Source organism: Microplitis demolitor, chromosome 6 (assembly GCF_026212275.2).
Source record: "Microplitis demolitor isolate Queensland-Clemson2020A chromosome 6, iyMicDemo2.1a, whole genome shotgun sequence".
Classification (NCBI taxonomy): Eukaryota; Metazoa; Arthropoda; class Insecta; order Hymenoptera; family Braconidae; genus Microplitis; species Microplitis demolitor.
The window spans coordinates 97,449-117,813 of record NC_068550.1 but is presented as its reverse complement, the minus strand read 5'-3'; the positions used below and the strand labels follow the sequence as shown (position 1 = coordinate 117,813).

Sequence of the window (20,365 nt, the reverse complement as noted above, 5' to 3'; positions counted from 1 at the left end):
AAAGAAACAATTACAAATGACAATTCTGATAGTGTCGAAGAAGATCCATTCCCAGTGTCACCACCTCGAATGAATTTTGAAACAGGTGTTACTGGATACTCATATCCACCTCAATATCAAATTAATCATAATAACAACAATCATATCGACGACTCATCCTACGAACGAGTTGAATATGATGAGGGACATCATCAAGCGGGTAAAATAAAAACTGGACATTTATATACTGACGATGAATATAATAAACTTGAAGAATCTTCTGCTGAAAACAATATAATTGATGATGCCTCTAATAATAAATTTAAATATCTTAAAAATAATTATATTATTAAATTACGTGCCAATTAATTTTATTTTATATATTTTTATACACATTTTTGTTTTTATAATAAATATATTTAAAAAAAACTAGATTGACTAATATATATCTAATCAGAAAATTAATAACCTAAGTGGTAAGAAAAATAATGTTCAATATATTCAATTAATTGAGTATTATCACTGTGATAATTATGATAATGATGATTATCAATTTCATCGCCTTAGTTGGTTGTAATGATATAAAGAATTGTTGCTATTGTATTCTGACCAACAGTGACAACGGTGTGTAACCAAGTTCTTTGTATGCTTATATACACTTTGTTCATTCGTAAATTGTATTAAATTTTCTTATTTTTATTATTAATAATACATTTATAAATAAATGGTAAAAAAATTAATGTGAAAGGTATTTAAATGACAAACGGAAGAATTTAGTTATTGTTATATATATTTTGTATGAGAAAAATATTTGCTTTCCCATAAAAGTAAATCTCTAATTACTATTGTATTCATTTATTTATTTATTTATTATTATTATTATTATTATTATTTATTTATTTTTTTTTTTTTTTTTCATTTCATTAAACTCAAGTTTAAGGTAAAATTTAATAATCGCAATTATAAATGTTGTCAGTTTTTACTTTCATCAGGTTTTGCGCTTGATCAAAGAGAAAGGAGTTCAATGTACTCATCGGAAATAAGCTAATAAGAGTAACGACTTGAAAAATAACCAGTAATTATAATTAAAAAAAAATCGAACAAATAAATTAAATCTTTGTGTTAATACTTATAATATAAATAAACGCACATTATGCATTAAAAAAATTTTAATTTTATTTAAATTATTGATGATGTGGATGCATAAAAGATAAGATACTATATATGATAATTTTATCTTTTAAATTATATTTCTATATTCTATTTCGGCATATTAAATTCTAAGATAACAGATTGAGAATAATTGAGATAGGAATGGTCAAGGGAAAAAAAAAATTTTCAATTTATTGTACTTGTAGTTATTTAAACATTTTTTCAAATTCATTTTTCTATTTATCTATCTATGGTTAATGTAAACCTTTAATTGACTTGAAAATTGGTTATTATATTTATACATTAAATAATTGTGTCATTAAATACATATTCATGATTTCTTAGGAACAAAAAGTACAAATTTTATATGAATTTAAGAAATTAAAAAAAAAAAATCATAAATATATCGAATTGTCCAATCAACAAATGATGAACATTAAAAATTCTGTTATCTTTTAAGTTTAAAATCTTATTAAAATAAAAATTACTGCACTTTGTGGTTGAAAAATAATTATTTTTTTTTTTTTTAATCTTTTACAAAAAAATATAAATATTATTCACACTATATAAAAGTAACGACGATGATGGTTAATAATTATGCGATTTTATCTAAACTGGGATTTACTACTCTTGCAGGTAAATATAGACCATCAATGTACTGTAAAAAAATATATATATATATATATATATATATATATATATATATATATATATATATGTATATATATATAGAACATATAAGATTAGAGTGGGAGGATCAACGATCCTTCTCTTTTTGTAACGATTTATATCTTCTATATAAGACAAGTGTCTCAACAAGAGTTTGCTTAGTAAAATAAATTACTCGTGAGAGCTCTCGAGTGCTCGCACTTGATTCAACTATTTATAGATATATATATTATACATTATTCAAGTTTATTATAATTACTTTTGTTAACAAAATATGAAAATTGTAAGTATTTTTTAAAAATTGTTTTAACTATTACTATAAAAATTAAATAATATTTATTTATATTGATTGAGGAATATATTATTTATTCAAAAAAATAAATTATACAAAAAATGACGGTCATGGAACGTATAACGTTTTATTTATTTTATAAAAAATAAATTTATGTTTTGTTTTTTTTAATTTAATTACAGAAAATATCAATTTGCATACTGCTAACATGTACTCTAATAGCTATTTGTTTAGCTCAGTAAGTAAATAAATGATATATTCAATTGAAAAATAATAATCTTTATACTTTTTTTAATATGATTTTAAATATTTTACAGAAATAAAATGGTTGTGATAGTACCACGTCAAGTACGTCGTGCAGCAGGATCACCATGGCGTCAATTTTCCCGCCATTCCCAATTAGTCGACAATGAAATTTTACAGTCAGCATTAATGCGTGGTCATCCTAATCCTACAGCTTATTTACAACCCCCATATAATTTTGTTAACACTAAAACTCCTTTCCGTTTGAACAAAGACGGTATACCATCTCCATCACCACCACCACCATTATTACAACAGCAACAACAATATACCAGCGTTGATGACAATTTAAATAATCACGAACAAGTTAATCATATATTGGTACCACATGGCAAAAGAATAACTCATGGTGTATCATTTGGTAAAGGTTATATACCTCATGAATCATCAATGTATCATCAAACTAATAGTTTTTTATCGTCACAAGATAATCATGTAGCACAATCAGCAACGCAATTGACAACTCAAAACCATAATGGATATTTTCATAATAATAATAATAATAATCATGATGATTCAATAAATGAAAAAACTATCGATGAAATACAATTATTAATTTTAAAAGCAAAACAACTTGGACTACTTGCTAATGATAATTATTATGGTAACAATGAAAAATCATCAATAAAACGTGGTACCCATGAATCTATTTTAAATAATAATAATAAAGGATTTATTATACATGATACACTTGTCTTTGATGATTATAATAAAAAAATAACAGAGTTGGCGAAAAATTGGCCCAGACTTTTAACTTTATCAGGATTTAATTTAAATAACAATAATTATGACAACAACTATAAAAATTTAGGAAGAATAAATGTAGCAGAATTATCTCAACATTTAACAGGACACAATATTAATTTCGATAATCATGAATCGGTTAATTCTTATATAAACCATAGTCCTTCAGGATATGCAGTAAAAGAACAAGTTGAAGATATTCCTCAAGATAATACTCATCGTTACAAACCAATTGTTAAAACGACCCCAAATCAAAATTCTGTTGCTACAGCAGCCGCTATTATTGCTACTGGCGCACAAGTTGTACCACATATTGGACATCAAAATTCAAATTTAACTCCTGATTATTTTTCATTACACTCACCCTCTACCATTTATAATGAATAAATTATTTTAATAAATATATAGGGCATTCGATAAATTTAATGTTGTATACATACATATATATCACTACCAAAGTTTAAGTCTGATAATTATATTATTTTTCTACTCTAGATGAGGCTAATGAGTATTTTTTTTTTTTTTTTTTTCAACTATTAGCTTTAAAAATTTCATGTATTATTATTTATCAAAATAAATTTTTATGATTATTTTATTTTTTTATTCTTTTTAATAGTAATAATAATGATTCTGCTCAATTTATTTATATTTATTAGCTTTAATTATTATTACATTTTAAATCAATATAGAACGAAGCAATTATAATTATTAATTTAAAAAAAGAAAATAGATTGATTATTGATGATTATACTGATTATTAATTTGATATGAATGAATAAAAGCTATTGACGATGCATATATATTATATATATTATAAGTAAATGGCACTTTCACTAAAGCGGATCAACAGTTGAGTGTTTGAAAGTCTAGAAAGTTCTTGCAACAATTTTACTTTTTGTTTATCCTAATCTTACGTCCTTGGATAAATTATTTAAAACGAAAAAATTTAATTTTTTTGTTTTAATAAACTTGTAATTACATAGTCTATAATTGGGTTAAAAAATATAAATTTACTATTCAAATTGATTTTAATTTAAAAATAAAACATTTTTATATGTGCGTATAAATAAATTAAAATAAGAAAGTAAATATACATCTTTAGCTGCTCATGACCATGAATGTACGAATAATATAACTCTTAAAGTCAGGTATATGATGTGTATAAGAACTCTTAGCATTAATCTTCGACCTGAAGAGGTCGGCGAAAGGGGTGAGAGTCCAAGTTTTGTTGTCAGTTTCCCAAACAAGATTCTCCAGCTCCACACATACACACATTTAAGATGTGAAAGAGAAAGGAGGATTATAAGATAGCACTGGGAGGAAATAATAATAATGTCTCGGTATTTTAAACTATAGAGTTAAAAGAAAATTCTTGCAGGAAGCAATTGACAGCAACTTTAAGGATAAACAGAAAGAGAATAAAAATTTTATTGACTTGTTGAAAGACAAAATTTAAAGAAAAATCCCATTATATCAAAAGACTTTTCAATTATAGTTTTATACAAATGAATGTCTGAACTTTATTAAAAACAGTGATAATTTGTAAATATTGTATTTAAAAAAAAAAAAATGTAAATTTTTTTCTTTAGTTTTTTTTACTTAAAATTATATGAAGCACCTGATGATCCAAAGAAGGAGAGAGTAGATATAGAAAGGGAATTGTAACACATCATCTTTGTACACTGCATCTCTTCTCCCACGATTCACTTACTTTCTATTTCCTTGTCTCTCAATACAACAACTCAGGTTAAATTATGTATTTATTTTATTTTTTTTCAAATAATTTATCCTGAAAAAATGTCCATTTTTATATCGAGTTATAATGTAAAAAAAATGTCTTGAAAACTTTACATTATTGAAAGGAATACGTATATAATTATATCTCAACTGATTAACAATCATATTACTTTTTGTATATTAAAAAAAAAATACTGTACACTTAAAAAATATTATTTTAGTAACGGGTGCATAAACGATTGATATACAGATATATATATATATATATTAATTATTTTAAAATATATATTACCATCATGCCCATAACATTTGTATAATAACTTTGCGTATAGAGTGAAAAGTTTTCATAATAGAAAGTAATTATTACTTATTTCGCTTTTGTCCATTATTATACTAATACTCTATTTAAGTAAATATAATAACGAATAACACACAAATACTGGTTATGTACTATTATTTATTAAATGTTATAATAAATTTTTAATTATGGCTAGACATAATAGTTAAATAATAAATGACATCATTCTATATTATTTATTTTATAGTGTATCAAGTTCAAATACAAATTTATATATTTAAAGTTAAATTAATTGCATTCATTTTTTTTTTATTTAATTATTTATAGCAACAATAAAAGTAATATATATTTTTAAATTAATTATACTCTAATATGATAAGATGTGAATCAACTAGCATTGTGAGGTATATGAAAATAGCTAAAGAGTAGTTTTGCATTATGGAATAAATATATATGTATATATATATATTTATATGCCTGAAGCGTAATTTCTCTGGGTCATGGTCGATGTGGGGAACCAGCAACATTTCTTTCATTTTTACATCTTTCATCTTCCTTCCTTATTGTTATTTAATTATTTCTATATACTTTTATATCGTGTTATAGTGTGTGTTTATACATATGTATTTATCATATACAATAATCTTTCCCATCACTACTCACTACACATTAAATAAAAGTGACATAGCATATACATCAACATTACATATCACACAACATACATATGTATATATATTTAATTTATCTACATATACTCTGACAAAGGCGGAACAACAACAGCATCAACAACAGGAACTTGTGTTAGCCATCACATTTATTCCCCACTCGATCGTTTCCTTCCTTCCCTTTGGTATTTTCTCACCATAGTATATATATAAGTCCGCAATCTCTTAAATATATGTAACAGTAAGAAAACATCTTTGGTGTCATCAAGTGCATCTTAGTAATAGCAATAATAATAAATTCATTTTTTTTTTTTTTTTTTTTTTTTTTTTTTAAAATGACACCAAAATTTAATGTTGTAAGAAATAATTTTTTTTTTTTTTTTGTTTATACTAAATGTTAAGTTTGTTTTAAAATTAATATAATTTTTTTTATTTTTTTTCACAGATTATTTTTATAATTGTATCAATTAGTTTTAAAACTGTTATTGCGACATTTGGTAATGAACAGTAAGTAAATTGAATTATATTTAATTTAATAATCATTTATTATTTTTAAATTAATGAATTATTATTTATGATATTTAAGTGTACACATAAGAATACATCTACCAGAAAAACATCATGATAGTCACGGTGGTCACGTTGATCATGGACCACCAGGTGGAGGTGATCATATTGAAATAACTAGTCCAGGATTTGGTAATGGTGGTGGTCATGGTGGTGGTCATGGTGGTGGAAATGGAGGAGGATATGGTGGTGGAAATGGAGGAGGATATAGTGGTGGTCATGGTGGTGGAAATGGAGGAGGATATAGTGGTGGTCATGATGGTGATTATGGTGGTGGCAATGGAGGAGGGTATGACAGTGGGTTTGGAGGAGGACATGACTTTGGAGGATCAGGAAGTGACTCATTTGGAGGTCATGGAAGTTTTGGAAATAGTTATAGCCCACCATCACAGAGTTACAGTCCACCATCACAAAGCTATGGATCACCTCCATCACAAAGTTATGGATCACCTCCATCACAAAGTTATGGATCACCTCCATCACAAAGCTATGGAACACCTTCTCAAAGCTATGGAACGCCTTCTCAAAGCTATGGATCACCACCATCACAAAGCTATGGATCACCTCCATCACAAAGTTATGGATCACCTCCATCACAAAGTTATGGATCACCTCCATCACAAAGTTATGGATCACCTCCATCACAAAGCTATGGAACACCTTCTCAAAGCTATGGATCACCTCCATCTACCAGTTATGGAGTACCATCTTCAGGATTTAGTAGCAGGTTGTTTATTTTATATAAATTAATTAAATATTTAATTAAAAATTATCATGTTATTGTTATAATTATTATTATTTAAAAAATTTTGAAGTGGCCACGGAAGTTCAGGAGGTCATGGAGGTCATGGAGGTCATGGAGGTCATGGAGGTAATGGAGGTAATGGAGGATTTTCAGCAAGTTTCGGAGGAGGTTCTTCAAGTTATTCCGGAGATCATGGTGGTCACAGAGGTGATTCTTACTCATCAAATAGCCACAGCGGTTCTTCTTCTTCATTTAGTGGTTCTGACTCTTATTCTTTAAGTGGTGGTTTTTCGGGATATTACAAAAAGTAAAAGTTGTGTCGTTGAATTTTTGAAGCTATACAAAAATAAGAGAGAGTCTCATTACGTATGTCCATACATACATACATACATACATACATACATACATAATACGAATCACTTAACTTGCTACTGTAATATCTTCCTCCCTTTCTTATTTTCTCTACACTATCAATATCAAAAACCTGCTATTCAATAATAATAATAATAACAATAACAACAACAACAACATCGACAACGACTATTACCGACACCACTTTTCTTCTCGTATCGGTCTCGGCGTATTATCATTAGGTCATTTTAAACACTCCTTATTTTAAGTCATAATTTTTTAATTGAAATTATTTCGGTGTTTTATTTTATCGTTATTTAATTTTACACAGATTCCTAATGTTTGTTATCTTATTAGTATTAATTGTATGTAAAATATTTTTTTTACCTTATTGTACATATTTTTTAGAAATAAAATATTATTTTTTATTTTTTTGTTTAAAAAAAGTTTAATATCTTTTTCATTTATTCATTTTTTTTTCCTTTTTGCATAAACAAAAAAAAAGTTCCTGAAAAATTTCACTCAGAATAATTAAAAAATTTTCAATTTTAATTAATTAACATGTTTAATGTAAATTAACTCTGATAAAATGCTATATATATTTATAAATTATAATACATAAAAGATAAATCTGGGAACCAGAATTGTACATATATATAAATATAATTTTTATTGTATGAGAGATTAAATACCCGAAGAAGTGGAAAGTATACTTATAAGGTGAAAGATGTGTCGATCTACATTTATTATAAATTTATGTAAATTCACTGAAACATCTAAAAATAATGATAATATAAATATATATTAAAATACTTTAAACTTAAAAATTGTAGTAATTACTTAAGCACTCTATTCTGATGATAAATGTTGTGAGTGTATTCTTGTGATTGTTTGTTTCTGCTTATAAAAGCCTGATCCTCCACGTCCGTTGATAACTCTGGATTATTTTATAAATAATTCTTACAAAACTAATCTAACAATATATTAATAAGCAAACAATCGCAGAAGATTTAACTCTTTGGTAAAGTAGTTAATTTTTTTATTAATAATAATGTGTGTTATATTTTATTTTTAGTTTTATTCATCAACATTTATTAAATAGTAAATACTTTGAATATAAATATATAATAGATGCCAATGATTTTTAATATGTATATATGTACATATTCTTTAATTATTAATATTATTAATTATCCATAAAAATTTAATTTAATCTTAAACTTTCCCTTTTAATTTAATTCGCGGACGAATAACTATATATATTTTTATATGTATTTAACACTTGTATGTGTTAACGGTAGAGAATATAAACAAACTATAATAAAATATAAATGTTGCAAGTGAGAGTATGTATATAATATATTATTATTTTCACAAGATCAGGAAGATGATGGCGGTAGAGACTAGAGACTGGAGAAGGGATATTGTAATGTTACTACAATATAAACCCGGAAATTTCATGTTGTTTATGCGTTTTACTACCGGATATATCTTAACATTTATAAAGCCAGTCTTAGAGTGAAATTAGTTATAGTCTTTGTTGAGTATTGCCACGAGTTAGACTTTAAAATATGAAAATATTTATTATTCACGTATGTATTTAAGTATAATAAATATTTATTCTTAAGTGATTATCATTATGTGTAATATTTAATATTACAGGTTTTATTTTTATTTATCATCATGACAATTAATGTTGCATTGTCAGTACCAACTCCGGATAAAAGCGAGCAGTAAGTTGATAATTATACCGAAAATTTTTTTCAAATTTATAATGTTCATTATAATTATGTTATAGCGTTCATATTAAAATTCATGTACCCAAACACATTCATACCCACCATCATACAGTCCTTAAAAAGGTTTTTATACCTATAAAAGAGGAACATCATGAACATCATGAACAACATGAACAACATATTGTTCATGAAGATCATAGTGAGAAACACGCTAATAATGATAATAAATATTTCGACGATGCGTGGTAGTGATAATATTTTTTATGTTATTTGTTGATATTTTAATTTTAAATAAAAAATTAAAAAGAGTTTTTTTTTATTTTTATTTTTGTTTTTACAAGAAAAAAAAATTTTTATTATGTTAAAAATTTGTATAAAAATAAAAATATAATTTAAAGTTTCAAAAAACAGTAATTCAAATAAAATTATGTACATTTGGTATAAAATAAAAAATAATTATAAAATTATTATTATTATTTATTTTTATTGCACCTACAATTTGTCCCTTATTTTTTTTTTTATTCTTAATTTATTGAAATGTTTTTTGAATACTGACGCTACATTTTGGAAAGTATCTGTCGAATAATTAAAATTACTATTATTAAAAGTTAAACTGTAATAAAAACAATAAAAACATTAAAACTTACTTAATTATATTTGTATAATAAGAATTAGAAGAGGAAGTATATTATTCACCACCATCCCTTTGTGTCATCGAGCCATTTATTTTCTTCCTCATGATGGTGATGCTCGGGAATGTGAACTGGAACGTGAACTTTTTCGATCACTGGTACATGAACTTTTTCAACAACTGGATAAGGTACAGGTACATGTACTTTTTCAACATGATGAACTGGTACGTGTACTTTTTCTACATGGTGAACTGGATAAGGAACCTTTTTCACGTGATGATGGTGAACTGTATGTACTTTGTAAGGTACATGAATAACGACATGTTTACTGATAAATTAAAAAATTTTTTTATTTATTATAATTATAAGTTTTAATTTATTTATTATTTTATTTATTGATAAACTCTTACTGATGATCATAGCCTGGTGCAGCCAAACCAACAGCTACAACACCAACAATAATAAACTAAAACAATTAATTTTATTAATATTTTTTTCAATACTTAAAATTTTAATTTATTAAATTATAATTATTGAAATAAAAAATTGAAAAAATTGAGAAAAAAAAAAATCACTATTCACTTATTCGTTAAATTAATTTATTTAATAATATATAATAAATTTAAATTTATCTCATCACATTTTAAATGACGAAACCACACATTTGTGATATTATAAATTATATTAATAATGGTATGTACATATTGAAGAATGAATAAAAATAAAATAGAAGATAGAAGATAGAGATGAATGGTTAAAATTGTTAAAAATACTCACAGCAAGTGTGTAAAAGTACATGATTATTTAAAAATAAAAATTGACAATGTAGGATTACAGCCAATACAGTTCTGGTTGTTAAATGGTAAGCGATGGGTTTATAAAGCTGTTCTTGATGCCAAAAGGCTTTCATATGGGGGGTAGTATAAAAGCCAACAAAGTGACCAGTAAACGAGGTATTACAAGTAGGGTAGGAGATTGCTAGATAATTCCTTCACACATATAAGCTTCTTATTTTATAATTACGTAAAAATAAGGAAATAGTCCACCTATCGTTACGTATTATCACAAATACAACGAATAACGAATTACTAAAACACATGCCTACCGTGCTTACCTTGCCTACCTGACCGCCCGCCTTTCTTTCTTATTTATCATTAAATATTCACCTACCACGTGCTACATGATACTTTGTATCAACAAATAAATAAAAGTACTTTCAAATTTAATAAATAAAGTTATATCTATATAAACATAATATATATTTACGCGTTATAAATTAAATAAATTATAATTCTTAAATTTTGTTTAATCAATTTACGACAGTATAGGAAGTATTGCAAGCATCATGTACAGAGAAAGTGTTTCATAATCCTTTCATATGTGTTATTTTGTTTGTTTTTTTTTTTTTTTTTTTTTTTTTTTTTTTTTTTTTATATATATCTATATAGATATAAAAATAATGTGTATTATATCTTTCAAACAAGTTACCGAAGCATATCGATTGCACAAATTAAAAAAGTCATCCTGCATTAATAAATAATTACACCATACATTGTATCATCATCCGAAATATTATTTATTTTTACTCTATTTATTTATTTAGTTGGTTAATTAATAATAATAAACAAAATCGTAATAAAAAAAAAGTACTTAAAGATCGTTAAATTGTGAAAGTTGAATAGTATTGGACGTGCTTTGAAATTTTTTTTTTTTATAATTTTTTTTATTTTTTCAAAGAAAATATTTCCGATGTTCTGTGACAAGAGAAAATAAAGAATTTAATCGGCGATGAAAGTCGTTGGAATGAATCCAATTACAGCTGTAGTAAATACGTATCCGTTAAATATATAATATTTATTATTTTTATTATTCAATGCTATAAATTATAAATTTCCAAGTATTTTTTAAACAAATTTTCAAAATAAATTAATAGTAATAAGTAATTTTTTTATTAAAAGAAATAAAAATAAAAACAAAATAATCGATGAAATGATTATTTTTTCTTCTTATTTTTAGACGGAGCATCAGTTTGTTGTGGTTTTTGCCATTCGAGAGGTTTTCTTCGATACATTGGCCATGGAGGTACGGTAATTATAAGAGCCATTAAACATCCAGCAGCAAGAATGTAAAGTGCTTGAGAAAATTCTTGAATTGCATAGCCCCAGATTAAACCAACAGCCTGTGTACGTAAATTATTTTAATTATTTAATAATAATAATAATAATAATAATAATAATAATAATAATAATAATAATAATAATAATAATAATAATAATAATAATAATAATAGTAATAAATTTAAACTTACTCCAAATAAAGTGACAATGATCCTTGATAATTTTTCAGCTCTCGCTTGACCATCATAGTCCTGTAAAATTACAATAAAATAATAACGTAATTATATTTATAATAATAATAATCATAATAATAAATAAATAAATTTATTTTGATAAAGTATCGTTAGTAAAAATAATAAATGTTTACGTGGCAAATGTCTAACCTTAAATACAACAGTATTAATTAAAAAAAAAAAAATAATAATAAATAAATACTAGTTGTTAAATAATTAATAAACTCACCATGTGTGTTGGGATTGATTTAAATGATTGAATTATTGATGCCATCACGAAAAATATAAAAAAATTTTCTAAAATAATTACACTAACAAATATTGTACACGAACACGATTACTCGATGACAACTCTTGATATTCTCTCGGAATTCCTCGGGACACCTCGTAATTCTTCGGAGTTTATCGGTAATAAAGAATTAATATTTTTAAAAAATTAAATTACACGAATACAGAATAAATAACGAAAAAAACATTTGGTAATACTCTTACAATGTCATTACACTCTTACACATTACCAAGCAGAAAGGCGTTATATTTTATATTATTATAATGAAATAAAATCAATAATAACATCAGGCGGGCATTAGTTGACCATTTTCAAACAAAACTTAAAATATATATATTTAAATATTATTATTATTCTATTCATGTTCTGACAACAATCAAGTAGGATAGCGAATTACTATTCATTGAGAATTTAAAACGTTAAATTATAAATATATAAGATTTCATGTATATTAGTACGCATACATACAACAACCATGTGTATAAAAACTATAGAAAATACTATATATATATATATATATATATATATATATAGAAAAGAAAACGCTTGTGCAATCGATGTTATCATTTTTTATATATATTATAAAACTTTGAATATTTAAAATTAGTATAAAATTGTTGATATTTTTTTTATGATTTACAATTGACTTATACTAGTGTCTTGATCATAAATTTGCTGATACGTTGTCCACGTTGGTAATGATGATGGAATATTAATATTTTCATTACGTCCATAATTAACAGCATCATTTACTGTTGGAAATATCATAAATATATTACTGGTTTTTTCAACTGTATTAAATTTTCTAATAGTTTCGAAAACAGGTCCTGCAATAAATAATTTTAAAAAGACAAAATATATACTATTATTTGTATGAAATATTTATTTATATAATTTAAATAAAATAAAATAAAATACCTGAGCAACCAGCTAGATAAATCGAAACTCCAATCTTTATAAACTCTTCAATTATACCACGTACTGTTGCTACACCGGCTGAATCAATATTAATAAGCGCTGAAAAATCTATTATAAACACTCGTAACTGTAACAAATTAATAAATAATAATAAAAATAATAATAATATTAAAATTAAACTTACACTTTTGCTTTCATCAGATATTATTTCTTTATTCTCAGATTTATTATGACGGTCGGTAAATTTTTTAACTGGATTTATTTTAGCAGCTTCATAAACATGATTTCTAAAGTATAATTTTGTCGCAAAATTAAGACTACCACAATAATGAAATATTTGAATACCAGGAATTTCAACCGTCTTAAATATAATAAAAAAAAAAAATAAAAATAATTTTTAAATAAATAATATTATTAATATAAAAAATAAATAATACTTTGTGATATCTATTAGTGTCCAAATAAAGTTCAGTTCCTGGTACAACAGCCAATTTACAGGTATACGGTTTAGTTGAGAGGATTATTAATTTAATAAGACAAAGAACAGCACCAACAAGTAAACCATACTCAATATCCAATATAATAACAATTGAAAAGGTAACAATCCATACAATTCCATCACTCATTGAGAGTTTAAAAAATTTAATTAAATCTTTAACTTGTAAAAACATACCTTTTAATGCAACAACGATAATACTCGCCAATACACACTGTATTTAAATTATTATTATTATTATCATTATCATTATTTTAATTGATAAAATAAATAAAATATTAAAATAATGCATACCTTGGGTAAAGGTTCTAAAAGTGGACCAATCCAAAGTAAAACAAATAATAATAAAAAACAGGATATTAAACTAGCCAATTGGGTTTTTCCACCAACAGTAGTCTGGACTAGAGAACGTGATAGTGAGGCAGTAAATGGCATACAAGAAAAAAATGATCCAACAAGATTTCCAAAACCTTGTGCCATTAATTCTTGATTAGCGTCTACTTCGTAATTCATTTTTTGAGCAAATATTAATGCCATAGACATTGATATAGAATATGATACCATCGTTATTACAAAACAGTCAATTATTATCGATGGTAATAGTGATATTTGTGGTACTGACGGTACTGGAAGACTATTATAAATACATGTATATATATATATATTATTATTATTAAAAAAAAATAACATAAAATAATTAATTTACCCAACAGGAATATGTCCTACAGTAATCACATTATAACCATTATTAAGGTTCATTTTAATAGACACTACTGTTCCTATAACGACAGCTATCATTTCAATAGGTATTGGAAATCCACAGCGTTTATTAACACGCGGCTAAAATAATATTTTATTTTAATATACTTAAATTTTTCTTATAAAAAATATAAATCTGATAATGGTAATACTTACTTTTAATACTTCATTATTAAATATTATCGCTAGAATTGTAACTCCAGATATTATTGTAGCGGTAATATTTATATTATCTATTGAATTAAAAACATCATAATATGTCTGTAAATAAAATAGTTATTATTATTTAAAAATTTTTTAAAAGTTGAATATAATATATATCGCACATACAATGGATTTATAAACGCATAATTGTCTTTTTGTTACATGATGAAGGATAACAAAAAAACAATGTTTTCATTATAATTTAATTATAACAAAATTACTGGTCTTATCTTTTATTTTTTACTTACGTAAACAACTTTAAAAATACCACGACGTTTTATCAGTTCAAGCCCTAAAAGATCTTTTATTTGGGATGTAAATACATGGACAGCAGCACCAGTAGTAAACCCACTAACAAGGGCGTCTGATAACAATGATGATATCAATCCAAGGTGTAATACATACATTATTAACTAAAATATTATTATTTTTACTATAATTAATCGTAATATTATTATTAATAGAAAAAAAAAAAAAAAAAAAAAAAAAAAACACCTGAATTATAGAAACTCCGAATGTAACAACTGTTGCCACTTGTAATGGTGAATACTGTGGATTATCTGTTTCTTGTAAAGTATCTATTGGTAATGATGAATTATTTGTTTGACTTTGTTGTTGATTGATATTACTGTAAGTCAAAACAACTTTTCCTGTCATCATACAAATAACGGCAAATGTTCCTGATCAAAAAAAAAGTTATTTTATTATTAATACTCAGTACATATACTTAGAAGAACAATAAATTAAAATTACCCATTGAATTATGTCGTGATGTTCCAAAAATCATATAAACTAAAACTGGAAAAAATGCCATGTATATTCCAACAACCGGTGGAACATTTCCTAACATTGCATAAGCCATTCCTTAAAAAACATATTTTTATTTTTCCTATTAATATTTAAACAAAAACAATTATTTATATATAATTACAATAACAATTAAGACAATTAAAATTTTTACCTTGAGGTATATGCATAACTGCAACAGTAAATCCAGCTGCAATATCACCGAGAATATCTTTTTTCCATTGATAATTTGGTAACCAATTAAATATTGGAATTGATTTTTTTAACCATGAATTTATTTCAAAATTTTTGTATTTATTTATCACTGATTGTCTTACTAATAAATAATTAAATTTTTATTAAATAATAATAATTATTATTATTATTATTATTATATTTATAATTAGATCCACTTACTAGATTTATCTGGTTCAGTATAATCATAATAACGATCAAGATCTTCTTGTTGATAAACTGGACGTCGAATAACAAGTTCTAAATTATTTGTCATCTCATCACATTTATCTTAAATATTTTTAATAAAAAAAAAATAATATCTTATTTAACAATATTGTTAACTGCTTTCATAATTTTAAATATATAAAAATTAATCTTAGATATATTTATTAATTTATAATAATTTAATGATTTATTATTAAAAGTAATTTCATTCAACTTAAAAAATAACAAAAAAGAAAAAAAAATTTGAAAAATTTAATTTTTTTTAATCTGCTTACCACCGTCATATTTAATTTTATTGTCAAATAATCGACAAGTCTCCATATTATTTTATTTAAAAGTTATAACTAAAGTGAAAGTAAATTTATTTTTATCTCGTCTTGACTACTCGAAAAATAAAATAAATCACACTGATATTGTAGGAAAAATACACCACACGTCGATGATAAGAATTAATCAACTCCAAATAGTTGTCCACTACGTACTACAATATATTACTTTTTTTTTTTTTTTTTTTTCAATTTCTTTATTATTATTATTATTACTATTATCATTAATCAAGTGACTAAGTTAGTGGCGATTGCACAATAACGTTACTAAGTTATAAAGAGATGCGTTGATTTTTATTCATTTGTATGCTCACGCGACTATCAATTTTGCTGATACTTTAATAGTGATATACATATATATATATATATATATATATATATATATATATATATTTCTTAATCAAAGTGGGATTGACGACGATTGTCTTAACGCTCTACTCGTTTTAAATCTTTACAACTTTGCTTGTATATTTTCTTTTATAGATTATATACATTCACTCTATTATCTTGTTCTGTATTATGTCTTTAGTAAATCTTGTGATATATTGGATTTATAGCTACTATATAATTTGTAATACGTGCATTAATTTTTTGTGTTTTTCTTATTCACTTATGTAATTAAAAATTAAAATTCAAGAGCCCAAGCAATTCATGGTCAGAATTACAATTAAAATAAAATATTGTTATTGTTGTTGTTGTTATTATTATCATCGATTATAAACTCAATATTAATAGTTTGTAAAATTTTTCATTAATAGACACCAATTATAATTTATATTTATCTATATTAGTGTAAGTAACAAGATTTTAATTATAAAAGAAGTATATAATATTATACCTGTTATACACCTTATTCTGCAAGAGACGTTTGAAAACTACACTTGTATTTTAAGTGAAATAAATTATTAAGTATAAAACAGAGCATGAATGTCAATAAGTCAAAGATTTCTCTGATCTTGAATAATCATGAGCTTGTAATTGTTGTCATTCTTACGAAATTTCACTACTTTGTACCATTTACTTTTGCTCTTACTCTATCACAAGGTCAAAAAAATAAACTCACAACAATAATAATAATGCTATAATTCTTTTTTAAACCGAAAAATTATTTAAAAAATTTTCAATTATTAAAAAATATATTCATTACCAGCTTAATTGCAATTGATTGATTATTCTTATCATCAATGTTCTCAATTTTAAAATTCACTTAAAATATAGCTTCAGGGCTTAATAATACATTATACGGAGATATACAAAATACATAAGAAAATATCAATTAAAATTATTTCAAAATAAACTTAAAATATAAGATAATTTCCAATGTTATAATAATTAACTCTACAATATATGATACTTAATTATAGCAACAATAATGATAATTAGCATATCCGATAAATAGCAACAAAAACTGCAAGTGCAATGTAATTCAAAACATATATAAGAATATTAGTTGAAAAATTATAATACACACACCTTCTTACTAAGGTGAATTATATAATGATATGTTATTGTATTTTTATATATAATAATACAATTTTTTATGTATACGAAAACTTGTAACACTCAACACACTAAGGAGTAATCACGCATCAATGATGTAGCAAAGCTAATTAATATTTTTAAATTAATCAGATACGTATTTCTTTTTTTTTTCTTCTACTTAATACAAGTACAATCAGGAGGCCGTACACCTTTCACGTAGTTAACTCAGTGATTAATATAAGCTGGTGGCAATGACAGTAAATAATATCAACTACTTTTAAATTTATATATTCTAAAAATTTACTCAAGATTATAATTTAATATCTAACATTAACTTTATCAAAGATTAAATCTTGATTAAGCCCTTGATTAAATATATATTTAGTAATATATTAATTTTAAAAAAAAACTTGAAAACTCATATGATGTTTTAATTTATACGACCAATAATTTTTACGAGTGGTTACAAATATATATAGTAAATAAAATGTATTTTTATATTTTTATCGCGGAAGATTGTTTGATCTTGGCACACAACTTACTGGTGCACTATATCCATGTCTATTCACGTGCTCATGGCCGTATATATAAATATATATATATATTGCATGTGTTTGTATTTTTCGTATATAAAGACCTACTTATGATATTATTTTCAAGTACAAACTCGCGCGGTTTATTAACAAATTTACTTTATTTAAATAGGTATTATAATATTGTGATTTGTGTTCAAAGACAGTAGTGGTAACTTTATAATTGTATTAATAAATAAAAAGAAACAGCCAAACATGTATATATATATATATATATATATATTATATAGTTAAGTTAGCTTTGATTATTATATATAAAATAAAATAATATTCCTAACCTTTATATATTATATATCATTATCTATTGTATTAAAATTTAGTTGCAATGGCCGTTCTTAATGGATCAATTAAATTATAATAATATTAATAAGAATATCAAATAGTTTATTATTATTATTATTATTAAATAGTACCTAAAAAGAATTAGGAGAGGCATAAGAAGATTATGATGATTTAATATCGGGGATCCCTATTAAATTTACAAACATGGAAACAAAGATATCTACTATAGTAGTATAATGAAAAGTGATGAAAAACTACCACCTGCGGCAGATTACAATCGAATATATTATGTTGCTCTTTTTTAGAATCAACAACAGATTCAAATATTAATAAAATTATTCTTGAATTTCAATCGTCGTTACAACAATATTAACAATTATCAAAATATGGGTATAATTGATTATTTAAATTGGGAGGTTTATAAATATTGCAATAGTGGTTTCTTTCAATGTCTTAAATACATTGACAGTATTGTTAAAAAAACATCATCTGTCTTCATTTCCATCATCAGAATTCCATTGAGGACAAACACTTGATTCTTTTTTCGTATTTAAAACACCTTCCCAATTATCAACTTCCACCGGAGACTTTAATTTTATTATTATTATTATTATTTTTTAATATTAATAAGAATAATAATATGAAACTTACTTTAAGTCTTGAATAACCGATTGGCGGTTTAGCATTATGGTATACCAGCGAAATTGGAATATTTAATTTTTTTGACTACAGTCGTTAGAACTTCTTTCCTGTACTAAATCTCTGTGCATTTTTATTGTTTCTGATGGTTCGAGTTGATAAGAATAATTAATTAATTTAAAAAAATGAAGTACATATTGCTATAAATACTTATTATTATTATTATTATTATTATTATTATTATTATTATTATTATTATTATTATTATTATTATTATTATTATTATTATTGTTTGTTTAATGGAAGCAGGTGTTTCCCTATAGGGAAAAGCTTTTATCGTTTAAATATTTAACAAACTCTGTAGAGTCAGAGAAACATGTAATCTTTTTTTTTTTAACATTTTCCTCAGTGTTATCATGCTTTGAAAAAACCTTGTACAAAAATAATACTCATTATTAATTAATATGTGTAGATAGAAAAACTATTAGCAGCCCAATTCCATTTTTTCTATATATATAAAAAATAAAATAGCATAATATGTATATAATTATCGTTTAAACAATAATAATAATAACAATAATAATAAATATTTATGAATTGATACAACTACATATATAATATATGTAATAATTTTATAAATTATAAATTATCGGTATTATTGTAGTAATATATATAAGTAACTATGATGATGATAATAATGGAAAAATTTTTAAAAATCTAAATTGTCCATAGATAATGTCATTTTCTATTTTATCAAACATCTACACCAAACAGATTAGAGAATACCCAGAAATACACATACATACACATAACATGGGTTGGATTATTTAATTTTATTATATTATAGTTATTAAATATTAGGTTATTACTGAGAGCAGGACAAGGAGCAAGTTGCAAAGTGGTTGC

The 20,365-nt window shown here is 24.2% G+C and overlaps 6 protein-coding genes across 11 annotated transcripts; 3 read left to right on the top strand and 3 right to left on the bottom strand.

Moving 5' to 3' along the window:
• The first annotated feature begins 1,987 nt into the window (after positions 1-1,987).
• On the top strand, positions 1,988-3,526 carry LOC103574337 (probable cyclin-dependent serine/threonine-protein kinase DDB_G0292550). Its single transcript, XM_008553765.3, has 3 exons — positions 1,988-2,083; positions 2,275-2,330; positions 2,410-3,526. Exons 1-3 carry the CDS (start codon positions 2,075-2,077, stop codon positions 3,524-3,526), a joined length of 1,182 nt encoding a protein of 393 aa, XP_008551987.3. The 5' UTR covers positions 1,988-2,074.
• A 2,601-nt stretch (positions 3,527-6,127) lies between these two features.
• On the top strand, positions 6,128-7,909 carry LOC103574336 (pro-resilin). Its single transcript, XM_053739879.1, has 4 exons — positions 6,128-6,195; positions 6,285-6,346; positions 6,426-7,133; positions 7,222-7,909. The coding sequence occupies exons 1-4, from the start codon at positions 6,175-6,177 to the stop codon at positions 7,460-7,462; spliced, it is 1,032 nt and encodes a 343-aa protein (XP_053595854.1). The 5' UTR covers positions 6,128-6,174; the 3' UTR covers positions 7,463-7,909.
• A 1,002-nt stretch (positions 7,910-8,911) lies between these two features.
• On the top strand, positions 8,912-9,578 carry LOC103574327 (uncharacterized). The gene is made up of 3 exons (XM_008553751.2): positions 8,912-9,094; positions 9,165-9,235; positions 9,301-9,578. Exons 1-3 carry the CDS (start codon positions 9,074-9,076, stop codon positions 9,488-9,490), a joined length of 282 nt encoding a protein of 93 aa, XP_008551973.1. The 5' UTR covers positions 8,912-9,073; the 3' UTR covers positions 9,491-9,578.
• Positions 9,579-9,716: 138 nt separating this feature from the next.
• Positions 9,717-11,001, bottom strand: LOC103574326 (polyadenylate-binding protein 1-B). Its single transcript, XM_008553750.2, has 4 exons — positions 10,651-11,001; positions 10,284-10,339; positions 9,889-10,201; positions 9,717-9,816 (listed from the first exon to the last, which is right to left on the bottom strand). The coding sequence occupies exons 1-3, from the start codon at positions 10,669-10,671 to the stop codon at positions 9,934-9,936; spliced, it is 345 nt and encodes a 114-aa protein (XP_008551972.1). The 5' UTR covers positions 10,672-11,001; the 3' UTR covers positions 9,717-9,816; positions 9,889-9,933.
• A 707-nt stretch (positions 11,002-11,708) lies between these two features.
• Positions 11,709-12,603, bottom strand: LOC103574325 (signal peptidase complex subunit 1). Its single transcript, XM_008553749.3, has 3 exons — positions 12,453-12,603; positions 12,182-12,241; positions 11,709-12,052 (listed from the first exon to the last, which is right to left on the bottom strand). Exons 1-3 carry the CDS (start codon positions 12,495-12,497, stop codon positions 11,867-11,869), a joined length of 291 nt encoding a protein of 96 aa, XP_008551971.1. The 5' UTR covers positions 12,498-12,603; the 3' UTR covers positions 11,709-11,866.
• A 463-nt stretch (positions 12,604-13,066) lies between these two features.
• Positions 13,067-19,849, bottom strand: LOC103574324 (prestin). Of its 6 annotated transcripts, none has more exons than XM_014443385.2 (13): positions 19,472-19,849; positions 16,093-16,200; positions 15,851-16,012; positions 15,643-15,753; positions 15,385-15,569; positions 15,138-15,302; positions 14,842-14,946; positions 14,633-14,766; positions 14,221-14,560; positions 13,868-14,140; positions 13,615-13,791; positions 13,431-13,557; positions 13,067-13,339 (listed from the first exon to the last, which is right to left on the bottom strand). In XM_014443385.2, the coding sequence occupies exons 2-13, from the start codon at positions 16,184-16,186 to the stop codon at positions 13,149-13,151; spliced, it is 2,064 nt and encodes a 687-aa protein (XP_014298871.1). In that variant the 5' UTR covers positions 16,187-16,200; positions 19,472-19,849; the 3' UTR covers positions 13,067-13,148. The 6 variants fall into 6 exon arrangements, 5 of the variants coding, with proteins under 5 accessions (XP_014298871.1, XP_014298870.1, XP_014298869.1 ...); XM_014443384.2 differs by lacking the exon at positions 19,472-19,849 and adding an exon at positions 17,937-18,675; XM_014443383.2 differs by lacking the exon at positions 19,472-19,849 and adding an exon at positions 17,302-17,922.
• Positions 19,850-20,365: the final 516 nt, after the last annotated feature.

Excerpts from the sequence above, each read along its gene's own strand:
- LOC103574325 (XM_008553749.3), bottom strand. The coding sequence starts at position 12,497 with ATGGCATCAATAATTCAATCATTTAAATCAATCCCAACACACATG. Across the intron at positions 12,242-12,452 it reads AATCAATCCCAACACACATG|GACTATGATGGTCAAGCGAG; the intron begins GTGAGTTTATTA and ends GTAATTTTACAG. Across the intron at positions 12,053-12,181 it reads TCATTGTCACTTTATTTGGA|GCTGTTGGTTTAATCTGGGG; the intron begins GTAAGTTTAAAT and ends TTACGTACACAG.
- LOC103574337 (XM_008553765.3), top strand. Across the intron at positions 2,331-2,409 it reads ATAGCTATTTGTTTAGCTCA|AAATAAAATGGTTGTGATAG; the intron begins GTAAGTAAATAA and ends AATATTTTACAG.
- LOC103574326 (XM_008553750.2), bottom strand. The coding sequence starts at position 10,671 with ATGTACTTTTACACACTTGCT. Across the intron at positions 10,340-10,650 it reads TGTACTTTTACACACTTGCT|TTTATTATTGTTGGTGTTGT; the intron begins GTGAGTATTTTT and ends TAATTGTTTTAG. Across the intron at positions 10,202-10,283 it reads GCACCAGGCTATGATCATCA|TAAACATGTCGTTATTCATG; the intron begins GTAAGAGTTTAT and ends TTAATTTATCAG.
- LOC103574336 (XM_053739879.1), top strand. The coding sequence starts at position 6,175 with ATGACACCAAAATTTAATGTT. Across the intron at positions 6,196-6,284 it reads TGACACCAAAATTTAATGTT|ATTATTTTTATAATTGTATC; the intron begins GTAAGAAATAAT and ends TTTTTTTCACAG. Across the intron at positions 6,347-6,425 it reads GCGACATTTGGTAATGAACA|TGTACACATAAGAATACATC; the intron begins GTAAGTAAATTG and ends ATGATATTTAAG.
- LOC103574327 (XM_008553751.2), top strand. The coding sequence starts at position 9,074 with ATGAAAATATTTATTATTCAC. Across the intron at positions 9,095-9,164 it reads TGAAAATATTTATTATTCAC|GTTTTATTTTTATTTATCAT; the intron begins GTATGTATTTAA and ends TTAATATTACAG. Across the intron at positions 9,236-9,300 it reads ACTCCGGATAAAAGCGAGCA|CGTTCATATTAAAATTCATG; the intron begins GTAAGTTGATAA and ends ATTATGTTATAG.
- LOC103574324 (XM_014443382.2), bottom strand. The coding sequence starts at position 16,458 with ATGGAGACTTGTCGATTATTTGACAATAAAATTAAATATGACGGTG. Across the intron at positions 16,201-16,412 it reads TAAAATTAAATATGACGGTG|ATAAATGTGATGAGATGACA; the intron begins GTAAGCAGATTA and ends AAAATATTTAAG. Across the intron at positions 14,947-15,137 it reads GTATTTTTAAAGTTGTTTAC|ACATATTATGATGTTTTTAA; the intron begins GTAAGTAAAAAA and ends TTTTATTTACAG.